General features: G+C 43.5%; 1 protein-coding gene across 1 annotated transcript in view; it reads left to right on the forward strand.

Moving 5' to 3' along the window:
- IFNGR1 (interferon gamma receptor 1) overlaps positions 1-16,047 on the forward strand; it is a 67,327-nt gene that overhangs the window by 13,637 nt on the left and 37,643 nt on the right. The window contains exons 2-3 of the mRNA XM_077289264.1: positions 11,842-11,956; positions 15,733-15,899. Of these exons, the coding sequence (XP_077145379.1) occupies positions 11,842-11,956; positions 15,733-15,899 (282 nt within the window). The remainder of the gene's footprint in view (positions 1-11,841; positions 11,957-15,732; positions 15,900-16,047) is intronic.

Raw genomic sequence — 16,047 nt, forward strand, 5'->3', positions numbered from 1 at the left:
CGGACCTTTTAAACTCTCGTGTGTTTCCTGTCCCAGCAAGGGGGAGGAGGACGTCCTCCATAGTGCTGTCAGGATGGACTCCTGGAAACATAATTAACGGTAAGCTTAATACCTATTTTCTCATCTTTCAGGATACATCAGGGTCTTATCTACAGCATTACAGAATGCTGTAGATAAGCCCCTGATGCTGGAGGGCTTAGCTCATCGTCGATTTTGGGGGTGACAGGTTCCCTTTAAGGAAATTTACCGATCATGTGCACAACACTTTAGGATTGTCATTGAATTAGCTTGCATAAGGATTCCATAGAGTTTTTGGCCCATTTCCACTGGGAAAAAATGCTGCAAGAACGCTCTGTGTGCACATAGCCTTATACTACGGCTGTTGCAAGCCTTGTGAGTGAAGGAGTGAAAAAGCAAATTAAGGATTGGGATGTTGGATTGATAGAATACTAAATACTTAGAAAACTTGTTTACCATGTAATTTCCTTTGCTGTCCTATGCAAATTGCTATTAGGCATCTGACATAGCTGAAATCAGTGCAAATCAGGAAGTTATATTGTTTTGACACAATGTCCTACATTTTCTTGGAACAGTGCAGCAAACGGTGTGTAACTGTTTTATTTCATCATGTTTAGACAACTCTGTGCAATAGTTTTTGAAGCCCTTATTTTGCATGTTGCTGATTTTCTTTGTGCAACTCTGTTTCTGTTGCCTCCATTAGACTTAGGCTCTTCTCCATTAAGGCTATGTTCACACGATCCTTTTTTTGATCCTTTTTTTTTCAGGTCCTGATTTGGAAAACCCGCAGTGCAAAACTGCACTGCTGATTTTCCTGCAGTTTCTTCTGCAGATTCCTCTGCGGGTTTTCAACAGCACTTTCCTGTTGGTGCCTGTTGAAAACAGGAGCTGAATCCGCAGAAAGAAGTGACATGGTACTTCTTTTTTTCTGCAGGCAAATCCGCGCGGATTTGCCTGAGAAAAAAAGGATAGTGGGCACAGCGGTTTTTGTTTTCCATAGCGTAACATTGTACTGTACCCTGCATGGAAAAAGGACCTGAAAAAAAAAGGATCAAAAACAGGATCGTGTGAACATGGCCTAAGACTTTTATTATTTAGATTTTTTCTTTAATTTGGTGCATATGGTGTGGAAAATCATTGCAATTAGAACCATTCTTTTATTTTTACATTCCTTTACTGTTTAACCTCTTGGCAACATCCTTTGTACATGTACAGCGGATGAGCGCACTTTATTTAGGTAGTGAGATCAGGTGCTTGGCCCCCTCCATACACTACTGGTGGTGGCTGCATTATCAATCATGACCGCTTTATTTAATGAATTGGAAATGGGAAGGGTAGGCTCTTAGAATATGATGACAGAAAACAATTTTTTTTTCTGTAAGCTATTTATTTTTTTGCTATTTTAGGAGAATCTGTGAGCAGGATTTTACTATGAAATCTGAGAACAGCATAATGTATCTCAAGAGTGCCTGATTCCAAGGATGTGTCACCTAGGCCTCATTTACATGTTATTTGTTCACACGTTTGTGGCCAATGTATGGAAGCGAGGCAGCGCCCACTGGCCGGGAGTATGTATAACTGATACATACTGTCCGCTCTTGGGTCAGAAACCAGCGAATCCTCGCAGCACACAGTTGTCTGCTACTACAACTCATTAAAGAGTTGAGTCAGACGGGGTCTGTGAATTTACAATTTCTGAGCCTGGTATCTTGAATTTAATTTTCATGTGGTAGTCCTCCTGTTTCATCATGGGACACAAATAAATAGAAGATGTCAGCAGATTCATGCATTTCATGCTAACCACAGTTGGCATGAAATTGCAACAGGCTACCTCATTACTAAGAACCAAGCTTTACTCGGACAGGCTGTGGTTAGCGTATGGATGGTATTTCTCTTTTCTTTTCCCGGAATTACCAGAATCCTGCAGCTCAGCACTGTCCACTGTGTTTTAACAAGACCAAAGTCAGCACAGCCGTCTATCAGGAAACTTTAGAGCATTTCATGCTTCCCTCTGCTGACAAGCTTTTTGGAGATGGAAATTTAATTCTCCATCAGGACTTGGCACCTGTCCACACGGCCAAAAGTATCAATACCTGGTTTAAAAACAACAGTATCACTGTGCTTGATTGGCCAGCAAACTCGCCTGACCTTAACCCCATAGAGAATCTATGGGGTATTATCAAGAGGAAGATGAGACACCAGACCTAACAATGCAGACGAGCAGAAGGTTGCTATCTGAGCAACCTGGGCTTCTATAACACCTCAGCAGTGCCACAGGCTGATCATCTCCATGCCACACCGCATTGATGCAATAATTGATGCATAAGGAACCCCAACCAAATAGTAAGTGCATTTACTGAACATACATTTCAGTAGGACAACATTTCGCATTCTAAAATCATTTTTCAAGCTGTTATAAAGTACAGTATTTTGCAAATTATAAGACACACCCTAAATTTTGAGGAGAGAAACAAGAAAAAAAAAACCCTTTTTTTTAAATAAAATGATGGTGTTTCTTATAATCCATGCGTCTTATTGCTTACCGGGAGTGGTGGCTGCAGTGAAGCGGGGTTCCAGGGTCGCTGCTGGAGGAGGCAAGAGTGGAGCGTTGCTGCAGGCTGGGATGAGGGGGTGATCGGATGTGCGCTGCTCTGCTGCGGTTGTTCGATGCTGCGACAGCTTTGCCAACAGTTTGTGAAAGTCCAGAGCCCCCGCACTTACATGGTTTACTATGCAGTGGACTCTGGGGAAAATGGCTGCCGGGGACGGTGCATGCGCAGATGGAGATCTCGGCACCTAGATCTCGAGAGATGACTGCCTTGCCTATGCTGCTTATTAAAAATAGGGGGGACCCCACGTCATTATTTATTTGATTTTTTTTTTTTGGACCAACCCTTGTTTAATGCTGTAAACTGATATTAATAGCCTGGGAGGCTCCATGTTTATTACGCCGTTTCCAGACTATAAACATCTGCCCCCAGCTGTCTGCTTTCCCTCAGCTGGTTGCTACAGACGCACTGCACTAATTATATATCTCAATTACATCTTTCTAGCATTGGCGAGTTGACTGATATACGCTGCCACTCGCAGCATGCTGCTTTTTTTTTTCTGTGCGATCCAAGCTGAGGAAAAAAAAATCACAGATGAACACAGAATCATTCACTAACATTAGTCAGAGTGCAATCCATTTTTTTTTTTTTTTCTTTATTGGATTGCACTCGTCTGTTTTAAACACAGGTGAATATTAGCCCTTAGAAGGAACTTTTCCAGGAAGTAAAAACAACAACCCACAGCTGGCCACCTATTAGATGCGCCATTTCTGGCGCTTTGCTCGGATCTTCCCTCTTGCCCTGTAGCGGTGGCAAGTGGGGTTGATATTTGTGGGGTTGATGTCACCTTAGTATTGTCAGGTGACATCAAGCCCACAGCTTAGTAATGGAGAGGTGTCTATAAGACACCTCTCCATTACTAATCTTATAGTTATATGATAAATAAAGACACAGCCAGAATAAAGTCTTTTAATTGAAAAATGACACAGACTCCTTTAATAATCTCAATTAAACCATACTTACGACCTCGCCTAATTCTACCGAAGCTCTAGATCACCTGTAATAAAAGTAAAATAAAAAAACTAACAATATGTCATGTCTGTCCGTCGTTCTGTCCCACGCCGTAATCCATATCTGAGGTCTAAATAGTTTTCAACCTGGACGGTGCCAAGATGCGACCGTCCAGGCTGAAAACCACTGGTGAATGAGCTGCTGAGAGCGTAGCACCATTGACCAGTGGTGGTATCATTGACCAGCGGTGACATCATCGAGGCTGGGGCTGAACTTCGATGACCTCCGGACCGTGGGAAAATATCAGTGATGATGTCACCGCTGGTTAGGAGATCGAGGGCTTCTGTGGAATTAGGAAGCCCCCAGCTGTGAGTTTTGCTTGGTTGGTTAAAGAAAATAGGGGGGGGAACACATGCTGGGATTTTCTTTCATTTGTTTCGTTATATCGCAGGCGGCGGCTGAGGAATACCCCGATCATCCGCTCCTGCTGTCGCTGTTATTAACGGCAGCATGTGTCGAGTGATGGGAGTAAGAGTCCCAAAAGCCCCCACCTGCAGTCGGACTTTCATGTAACTCTCATCATTCTCCTCTGCTCGCGCCGATCGCAGTCAGAGCAGGGGAGAATGATGAGAGCCGTCTTCGGCACCTGCCGCCGGGGAACAGTGCTTACTGTAGTGCTTCTTTCCTGCGGGCCGTCCGTGTGGTACTGATTCCGCACATGGTTGCCACACGTGCCGCAAATATTACACACACCGATACGGATATCTCCAGTACCATCTTTTCCGGTACCGGAAATATCCGGTCGTGTGAAAGCGGCCTAAAGAACATTGGCTGTATGTTTGGGGTTGTCATGCTGCCAAATAAATTTGGAGCCAGTCAGATGCCTCCCTGATAGTACTGCTTGACAGATAAGTATCTGCCTGTATTTCTTAGCAATGAATGTTGAGAACTCAACTATACTCAAAACCATACGAACTGGGGTGCAAAAAAATGGCAGCAATCGTTCTGGGCTGTTAAAACAGAAGAATAGTGTGTTCGCTGATGGGCTGCAGCGCGGTACAATAATGAGTGTCTGCAAGCAGCATGGTGTAGGTTTCTTGCATGTTTGTGGATTTTTTTTCCTGAAATGGTCTTGGGAATTTGGTCAAGATTATTGGTGTCCTTAATGCTGAGGAATACAGGCCGATACTTATTCATCATGCAATGCCGCCAGAGAGGTTTCTGATTGTCTCCAAATTTATTTTGCAACAGGACAGTGACCCCAAACACACAGCTAATGTCATTAAAGCCAATCTGTCAGTAGGTTTTTGCTACCCCATTTGAGAGCAGCATGATGTAGGTGCAGTGATTTCAGGGATGTATCACTTTCTGGACTGCTTGTGATACAATCTCTGTTTTCTCTGCTGTTTCTATGCTGATTTCAGATTAGGTGGCAAAATCCTGGGGACAGATTCCTTATAATAACTATCTTCAGTGTAAAGAAGAACAATGAATCCTGGAAGGGGCCCCACCGAGCCCTAATTTTAACATAATTTAGTCTGTCTGGGTTTACATGAAGAGACAATGATTTGCACAAGAAGATCTGTGGTTAGTTCTCCAAGATGTTTGGAACCCCTTCAGAATCTGGGTGCAAGTGTACCTACAAGTGTTGATACTTTGATGCTGTTTTGAAGGTAAAGGGTGGTCGCACCAAATATTGATTTGATTTTGATTTTTCTTTTGTTCATACACTTTTTAGTTTGTTAATTAATAAAAGTGAACAACTATTGCTTCTCTTCTTGAAGCATACTTTCCTTGCAGCATTTGTTCCACACCTGCCTATAACTTTTGCCCAGCATTGTGTACTTGTGTGTCTATGCATATACACAGTAAACAAAAACCGCATCTAGTCTAATATGTTTTCGATGTATATTTTTGGTGCATTACCAGAACTGCACCTTTGTGCACTTATTCCAGTGCATTAGGCATAGCGGGCATCTAGGAGACCTAATTTTCATCTAGCGTTTTCTTCAGTCTAGACCAGTTCACTTTTACCCTTTGTTTCTAGGTGTAGTGTTTTACCATTATGGCTTCACACCAAAACCCACAACAGTGACAATTTACCACCAGTTGTTTTCACTTTCCTTTTTTTTTTTACGTTTCTTCAGTAACTATTCACTGTAGTAGAAAATAATGTCTCCAGCCACACAATCTTTTCCTTTTTGAGTGCTAACCACAATTTAGCACCTTGCTGTGAGGAGGTGTTATGGTTAGTATAACAGAGGTGTGAGACTTCATAGGCGAGATAGAACCTCAGAAATCTGATGGCATAGTAATCGTGGAACACTAATAATCTCTTGTATTACTGGGTACAAGGCTATTATAGCTGGTGGCACTCATTCAGAAGGGTCAGTTTGCTGTACATGCAGTTTACTTTGAACATTGCTACTTTTTAACTATTTTTTATTTTTTTTAGTTAGTTTAGTTATTTCATAAAACCGATCTGATAATAAACACAGGTATTGGCGGTACAGTAATCAGATACCATTTTTTTCCCTGGACAGCACCATTAAACTACGGTATATACCATCTATAATATTTTTTAGACACAACTTTCATTATCTATACTGAAGTGAGAACTGTCTTTTAAAAGGTGGTTAACTTCATTAGAAGAGATGGCCTACACACAGTGTCACATATAGCAGCAACGCAGCATATAGCAACTGTAGAGCAGTAAGGTTTGGAAACCCCCTCTATATTTAGTGACTCTCATTACTCTGATCATATTTCAATAAAGAATAGTGAACCATGCCAGGAGCATCTTGGTGATTGTTCCATGCTGTGTGAACACTACACTATAAATTTGTATACAGTTGTATTGTTTAGCAGTACATTGAGCAGCACATATTTTATTCTAAAAGCAGGCAACATTATTCAATGAACTGCAAGTGGCAAGCTTTATCATAAAATATTGCATTCAGATTTAAAATTAAATTTTCAGGTCAAAATCTACAGCGATCCTAAAGAAGCACACCCATCAAAGTTTTTATTCACTTTGCAAGGGAGGGGGCGCAAACTTTCTAACTTGGCCAACTACAGTGGCACTCTCTAATAGTGGATGTGGGAGAACCTCAGCAGGTGGCCGCACTGTTACTAAAAAAGAAAAAAAAAATGTCTATACAAAGACCAATACTCATATTAATGCAATATGGTGACCATATAGTGGTAGATACCAGTGCTGCAGAACATGTAAGAGATTATAGTACAGTTATTGATGGTGAGTTACCGATGACGTTCCTTCTGGTGGTCATTCACTTTTCCCTTCTTTTCCAACTGGTCCAGACCACCACAACTTCTTCCAGCCAGGACTAATCTGCAGAGATTACAACAAAGACACATCTGACTTCTCACATTTCCAGCACCGTCACAAAATCTATCCCCAACCTATGCAAACTCCTTATCCTGGGTGCCTTCTAGCTGGTAAAACAAACTTCTATAATATAGTAATGCCCTATGCCAGTGCCCTAGAAAACAGTGCCCACATTTTGCCCTCTAGAACAGGGGTGGGCAATTAATTTTCCCGAGGGGCCACATGAGAGACTGTGACTGTTGTTGAGGGCTGAACCAATAGGCTGAAATGAATTAAGCTCAATATTAATATCAACATCTAATTATTAATATAATAATTATAAATAATGTCACACAATATTGAGCAGAATTAAGTATGCCGACATTACCCTATATACCGTTTGAACCTTAATACAGCCCCTTTTATATATTGTATGAGGCCCACACCGCCTCATGTCCAGCATATGAGGCCCGCACAGCCTCCTCATGTCCAGCATATGAGGCCCCCACAGCCTCCTCATGTCCAGCATATTAGGCCCACACAGTCTCCCCATGTCCAGCTTATGAGCCCCACACAGCCTCCCCATGTCCAGTACATGAGCTCCACACAGCCTCCCCATGTCCTGCATATGAGCCCCACACAGCCTCCCCATGTCCAGCTTATGAGCCCCACACAGCCTCCCCATGTCCTGCATATGAGCCCCACACAGCCTCCCCATGTCCAGCTTATGAGCCCCACACAGCCTCCCCATGTCCAGCTTATGAGCCCCACACAGCCTCCCCATGTCCTGCATATGAGCCCCACACAGCCTCCCCATGTCCAGCTTATGAGGTCCACAGAGCCTCCCCATGTCCAGCTTATGAGCCCCACACAGCCTCCCCATGTCCAGTACATGAGCTCCACACAGCCTCCCCATGTCCTGCATATGAGCCCCACACAGCCTCCCCATGTCCAGCTTATGAGCCCCACACAGCCTCCCCATGTCCTGCATATGAGCCCCACACAGCCTCCCCATGTCCTGCATATGAGCCCCACACAGCCTCCCCATGTCCTGCATATGAGCCCCACACAGCCTCCCCATGTCCAGCTTATGAGCCCCACACAGCCTCCCCATGTCCAGCTTATGAGCCCCACACAGCCTCCCCATGTCCTGCATATGAGCCCCACACAGCCTCCCCATGTCCAGCTTATGAGGTCCACACAGCCTCCCCATGTCCAGCTTATGAGCCCCACACAGCCTCCCCATGTCCTGCATATGAGCCCCACACAGCCTCCCCATGTCCAGCTTATGAGCCCCACACAGCCTCCCCATGTCCTGCATATGAGCCCCACACAGCCTCCCCATGTCCTGCATATGAGCCCCACACAGCCTCCCCATGTCCAGCTTATGAGGTCCACACAGCCTCCCCATGTCCAGCTTATGAGCCCCACACATCCTCCCCATGTCCAGTACATGTGCTCCACACAGCCTCCCCATGTCCTGCATATGAGCCCCACACAGCCTCCCCATGTCCACAGTAAGACCCCCATAGTTCCCCATGTTCACAGTAAGACCCCCATAGCCTCCCCATGTGCAGCCAAACATCCCATATACATAAATAACTTAAAAAAACCAAACACATACTCCCCTTGGTCCCATTCCCCGGCCCTCTGCTCCTGCTCCTGCTCCTGTCTCGTTGTCTCTGGTGTGCTGACTCTCCGCAGTACACAGCTGACCCAATGAAATGACGTCATTGCATCACACACTGATTGGTGTAGGAAGTGGCCCAAGGACCCTCCTCCACCAATGCAGTCAGCGTGGATATAGACCTTGGAGACAGCCAGCGGGCACGGTGTGGACCATGGGCCACTGTTTTCATCCCCTTGGCTGTCTCGATCGGGCCGGACTTAGACGGCAAGAGAGTGCCGGATGTGGCCCGCGGGCTGCACTTTACCCGCATCTGCTCTAGAAAGTAATAATGCCCCCTGTGTGTCCCATTGACAGTCACAAGAACCAGAGTGCCCTTATAACAATAAGTGCCCACTTCACATTGAATGATGTCTCGAGTCTCATGTACATCTCCCCTCTACACAGTATGATGCTCTTCTATACACAATATAATTCCTCCACACAGTATGCTGACCCCTAAATAGCCTCCAAACTGTTCCATGGCCCTCACACTGATGGCCCCCACACTGTATGATGGCCATCTCGGTAGCCTCCGTACTGTATGATGACCCCCCTCAGTAGCCCTCACTCTGTATCATGGACCCTTTTGTAGCCCCCACTGTGTATTATTGCCCTTTATTAGCCCTGACTCTGTCATGTCCCCTTAGTAGCCCCCACACTGTGTCATGGCCTCCCCTTAGTAGCCACCATTATTTATGGGGGGCCCCCTCAGTAGCCCTTACTATTTATGGGGGACTCGTTAGTAGCCCCCACTAATTTTGCGGGGCCTCCACACATTATGGCTATTACACAATTTCAAAAGAAAAAATAAACATCATATACTTGCCTTTCCCCGGCCAGTCCTAGAGCAGACACCGGCAGGTCTTGGGCACACGAATACGGTGACATCACCCCGCCGGGATCACGACCTGTACATGTCGCTACGTAATGACTTCATTGAGTCGCTCCACTCTGAACCCTCCATTCTGTAGGACACAGGACTAAAGCGACCTATAGCCTATAGAACAAGGAGCAGCTGTGCAGGGAGACCCCTCTTGTGCCGCAGAGTTTAACTGTAGCTGCGTGCAGCACACCGGTGGGGCCTAGTGCGACTGTACCCTCTGCCTCCAGGTAGCTACGATACTGGTAGAAAGGAAAAATGAGCAATTGTAAGTACACAATGTTATATAATATGATGACTGCAATATATTAAGAGGATAAGCATTTTCATGGGAGAGCTTCTTTAACCCATTCACGACATGAATGTACTGCACATGTCGGGTCTCCCCTTTTGATGTGGGCTCTGGCGCTGAGTCCACATATTTTCCGGCACATGTCAGCTGATTTCAACAGCTAAAATATGCCTCTAACAGCCGCAGGTGGATTCGCGATCCATCCACCGCTATAAACATGTTAAATACCGCTGTCAATCTCAGACAGCAGCATTTAACATGATCGCGCCGGAAGTAAATCATTAATCCTGCCCATCTGCGCCATTATCACATGACCGCGGGTCACCGATTGGTTGGCATGACAACCCAAGGTCTTCAGGAGATCACCGTGGTTGTTATAAATGGAAAGCTATGAGCGTCGCACAGCGGTTGGCGATCATAGAAAGTGAGCATTTCTGCCACACAGCAGGGCTGAAGCTCTGCTCTGTGTAACACAGGCGGTCTGCAGCTTCTAGTCTCCCGTAGAGACTATTGGCGCTAGTAAAAAGTAAACAAAAAAAAAAGTTTAATCCCCCTCCCCCCCATTAGCCCCATTCAAAATAAATTAAAAAAAACACACATTTTGTATCCCCGCATTCAGAATCGCCCGATACATCAATATACAAAAATAATTAATCCAATTGGTAAGCGGTGTAAAGAAAAAAGAAATCAAAACGCCAGAATTTTTTATTTTTTTTGGTCTATGCAACATTACACTAAAATGCAATAACCCGGCCCCAGATCATGAAAAATGGAAACGCTAAGGGTATGTGTCCACGTTCAGGATTGCATCAGGATTTGGTCAGGATTTGGTCAGGATTTTTCATCAGTATTTGTAGGCCAAAACCAGGAGTGGAACAATTAGAGGAAAAGTGTAATAGAAACATATGCTCCACTTCTGTATTTATCACCCACTCCTGGTTTTGGCTTACAGATACTGATGAAAAATCCTGACCAAATCCTGATGCAATCCTGAACGTGGACACATACCCTAAGGGTGCGCGTCCACGTTCAGGATGGCCGGCGGTATTGTCGGAGCGGCGAAGCCGCTCGGCGCTAATCCCCGCCCCCTTTTGGGACGCGATGATGCCGGATGTGTTAACTGTACACATCCGGGATCATCGCACCCCTCGCCATAGGGCCCTGTGTTATGTCTTGCGGGGACGCAGCGTCCCCGCAAGGTAAACGGACATGCTGCGATCTGAAGAGACGCGCAGCATGTCCGGAGTCGCAGGGAAGTCGGATGCGTGTTTCCACGCATAGTGGAGACGGGATTTCATAAAATCCCCTCCACTATGCTGGAACATCTGGACGCTGCGTGTTTGACGCTGCAGCTCTGCGCAGGGTCAAACACGCAGCGTTAGCTGACCGTGGACACGTACCCTAAGGGTCTTTTTTTTTTTCTTTAACAAACTTTGAATTTTTTTTTTCACCACTTAAATAAAAAGGAACCTAGACATCTTTGGTGTCTATGAACTCGTAATGACCTGGAGAATCATAATGGCAGTTTTCACATTTGATGAACAACTGTGGGACCGCACTTTTTTTGCAATTTCGCCGTACTTGGAATTTGTTTCCCATTTCCCAGTACATTATATGGTAAAACTAATGGTGTCGTTCAAAAGTGCAACTTGCCCCGCAAAAACCAAGCCCTCACATGGCCATATTGATGGAAAAAAATAAAAAAATTATGGCTCTGGGAAGAAAGGGTGCAAAATACAGAAACGCAAAAGCGGAAAATGGCCAGGGTGAAGGGGTTAAACTGCTGCAGTCAATCACAGGCCGCAGCTGTTTGGTGGCTGGTGGAACGGTGACACCACTGCTTCCTTTCTCTACGTAGACCGCAGAGCAGCTTTCACTAGATCTGGGTATATGCTGGTAGGCGAGTACGACTGAGATTGTTATATTTGACATATCCCATCCCATGGGCAAAATTTTGCCTGGACAACTCCTTTAAGTATGTTACCATTATGGCTGTGTTACTTAGTTGTCTTCTTTAAATGTGATTGTTGATGGCATTTATGATTGGTGTACCATTTTTGTTTTTAACATGAACAATTTATTTTCTTTCTCCAGTTGAAAAACCTTTTAACCTGCAGAAAAAATCATATAATTTTAATTCTACGCTATACTGGGACTACAACATGACTTCAGTCACTCCCTATTTTCAGGTGGAATACAAGTATTACAGGTGAGGAATATTTTCTTACATCTTGTTGATATTGTTAAAGGGAACCTGGCAGCAGGATTGTGCACAGTAACCTACAGGCAGTGTCAGGTCGACGCCATTATACTGATTCAAATGATACCTTGGTTGATGAAATCCATCTTGTGGTTGTTGTTTAATCTTTATTTTCAGTTTTGAGGTAATGATGTGCTCGTTCTCTGGGGCGGCCTGTGGGGGTCTTCATGTGGTGCTATGATTAGGTATACATACTGATGGTTTATGACAGGTCATTGATCCCTCAGTGACCTGCCCCTAGTTTATATAATGAATATTATATATATATATATATATATATATATATATATATATATATATATATATATATATATATAAATTGTCTAAGGGGTACTTCCGTCTTTCTGTCTGCAACTTCCGTCACGGAAATCCCGCGTCGCTGATTGGTCTCGCCAGCTGCCTGTCATGGCTGCCGCGACCAATCAGCGACGGGCACAGTCCGATTAGTCCCTCCCTACTCCCCTGCAGTCAGTGCCCGGCGCCCGCTCCATACTCCCCTCCAGTCACCGCGCACTCCGTTACCGCTGCTATTAACCCTGTTGTCCCCAACTTTTTACTATTGATGCTGCCTATGCAGCATCAATAGTAAAAAGATCTAATGTTAAAAATAATAAAAAAGAAAACCTGCTATTCTCACCTTCCGTCGTCCGACGATGCGCTCGCGCCTGCCGCCGTCTTCCGTTCCCAGAGATGCATTGCGAAATTACCCAGAAGACTTAGCGGAGAGACCGCTAAGTCTTATGGGTAATTTCGCAATGCATCTCTGGGAACGGAAGATGGCGGCAGGCGCGAGCGCATCGTCGGACGACGGAAGGTGAGAATAGCAGGTTTTTTTTTTTAGAATACCCGATGCGTTAAAATCGGGCCACCATCTAGTGTGTGTGTATATGTATATGTGTGTATGTGTGTGTGTATGTGTATATATATATATATATATATATATATATATATATATATATATATATATATATATATATATATATATATATATATATATATATATATATATATATATATATATACATATATATATATATATACATATATATATATATATATACATATATATATATATACATATATATGTATATATATATATATATATATATATATATATATATATATATATATATATATATATATATATATATATATATATATATATATATATATATACTCACTGGCCACTTTATTAGGTACACCTGTCCAACTTCTTGTTAACACTTAATTTCTAATCAGCCAATCACATGGCGGCAACTCAGTGCATTTAGGCATGTAGACATGGTCAAGACAATCTCCTGCAGTTCAAACCGAGCATCAGTATGGGGAAGAAAGGTGATTTGAGTGCCTTTGAACGTGGCATGGTTGTTGGTGCCAGAAGGGCTGGTCTGAGTATTTCAGAAACTGCTGATCTACTGGGATTTTCACGCACAACCATCTCTAGGGTTTACAGAGAATGGTCCGAAAAAGAAAAAAAATCCAGTGAGCGGCAGTTCTGTGGGCGGAAACGCCTTGTTGATGCCAGAGGTCAGAGGAGAATGGGCAGACTGGTTCGAGCTGATAGAAAGGCAACAGTGACTCAAATCGCCACCCGTTACAACCAAGGTAGGCCTAAGAGCATCTCTGAACGCACAGTGCGTCGAACTTTGAGGCAGATGGTCTACAGCAGCAGAAGACCACACCGGGTACCACTCCTTTCAGCTAAGAACAGGAAACTGAGGCTACAATTTGTACAAGCTCATCGAAATTGGACAGTAGAAGATTGGAAAAACGTTGCTTGGTCTGATGAGTCTCGATTTCTGCTGCGACATTCGGATGGTAGGGTCAGAATTTGGCGTAAACAACATGAAAGCATGGATCCATCCTGCCTTGTATGGAGCATCTTTGGGATGTGCAGCCGACAAATCTGCGGCAACTGTGTGATGCCATCATGTCAATATGGACCAAAATCTCTGAGGAATGCTTCCAGCACCTTGTTGAATCTATGCCACGAAGAATTGAGGCAGTTCTGAAGGCAAAAGGGGGTCCAACCCGTTACTAGCATGGTGTACCTAATAAAGTGGCCGGTGAGTGTGTGTGTATATATATATATATATATATATATATATATATATATATATATATATATATATATATATATATATATATATATATATATATATATATATATATATATATATATATATATATATATATATATATATATATATATATATATAAAAGGTACCACCTAATCAGAGCACCACATGAAGACACCATCAACACCCCCTATCCCCCCACAGGCCGCCCCGGGGCACGGGCATATCATTAACTCAAAACTAAAAATACAGATTGAACATCCACAAGATGGATTTCATCAACCAAGGTATCATATTAATCAGTATAACGGCACCAATCTCACACTGTCTGTAGGTTACTGTGCACAATCCTAGTGACAGGTTCCCTTTAAATCTGCCCGGTGGTCGGTGCTCATAGCAAGTGAGCAATTCTGCTACATACAGGCGATCTGATCATCACCAGTATGTAGCAGAGCCGATTGGGTTATGGCAGCTTCTAGTCTCCCATGGAGACAATTGAAGCATGCCAAGAGTAAAAAAAAAAAAAAAAAGTTTTTAAAATTATATTTAAAAATATAAAAAAACCCGAAAAGTTCGAAACACCCCCCTTTCACCCCATTCAAAATAAAACAATAAAAAAAATCACACATATTTGGTATCGCCGCTTTCAGAATCACCCAATCTATCAATATAAAAAAGAATTACCCCGACGGTGTAATGAAAAAAAAAATGTTTTTTTTGGGTCACCGCAACATTTTACTAAAATGCAATAACAGGTAATCAAAAGATCGTGTCTGCACCAAAACGGTATAATTAAAAACGTCAGCTCGGTGCGCAAAAAATAAGCCCTCACCTGACCTGAGATCACGAAAAATGGAAATGCTATAAGCCTCAAAAAATGGTGCAGTTTTTATTTTTTTTAATAAAGTTTGGAATTTTTTTTCACCACTTAAATAAAAAAGACATGTTTGGTGTCTATGAGCTCGTAATGACGTGGTGAATCCTAATCGCAGGTCAGTTTTAGCATTTAGTGAACGTAGTAAAAAAAACGGTTGGTTACCGGGAACTTTATTTCAACCGCAAAAAAAAGAAAAAAAAAAGATTTTTCATTCCTTCTCTCCAGCGAACGCTGCTGGAGAGAAGAAATGAATGGCGGCTTCAGCACCACAAGCTGGGGGGACAGCGCTTACTGTAGCGCTGTCTCCTGCACGGCACACGGACAGCATCCGTGTGCGGTACGTGTTTTACACAGACCCATTGACTTTAATGGGTCCGTGTGATCCGTGCGCTCCCACGAACACTGACATGTCTCCGTGTTTTTCAGACGGACACCCGGTCTGTGAAAACACGCTGACATGTGCAGAGACACATTGATTTTAATGTGTCTACGTGAGTCAGTGTCTCCGGTACGTGAGAAAACTGTCACCACACGTACCGGAGCCACTGACGTGTGAAACCGGCTTACAACAGATTTCTGGTGAAATTGGTTTGATGAAGCAGCGCCTGTGTGTATTTCCATACCGCAGACACAGAAAGGAGAAGACATTTCTATACTATGTTCTTTGTGTGGTTAATATATGTAAAAAGGAACCAAGTACTGACTTGTGAGGAAATGAGAGAAAATTATTGTTCGTTTCCAATATATTAACTGCTTGCTTTCCATTTCAGAAATAACTGGACGATTGTAGAGGGTTGTCACCTTATTTCACATAATTACTGTGATCTCTCTGGAGAGATTGTCGAACCCTTTTTTCATTATAATGTTCGAGTGAAAGCTTTGATGGGCTCTGAGATGAGTGACTATGCATTGACTGAATTCTCCCTGATAGGCGATGGTAAGTACTGATGAATTGGGTTTTACTGATGGTGTGAGACCCCGTTAGTCAGACACAGGGGCTTCTTTTATAATGTGAAAATTCTGCACGTAATGCAGGGACCTTGATTTTAGTCCCAGCTCTCACACTCAGTCACTGTCAGTACCTG

This window comes from Ranitomeya variabilis, chromosome 2 (assembly GCF_051348905.1).
Source record: "Ranitomeya variabilis isolate aRanVar5 chromosome 2, aRanVar5.hap1, whole genome shotgun sequence".
Taxonomy (NCBI): Eukaryota; Metazoa; Chordata; class Amphibia; order Anura; family Dendrobatidae; genus Ranitomeya; species Ranitomeya variabilis.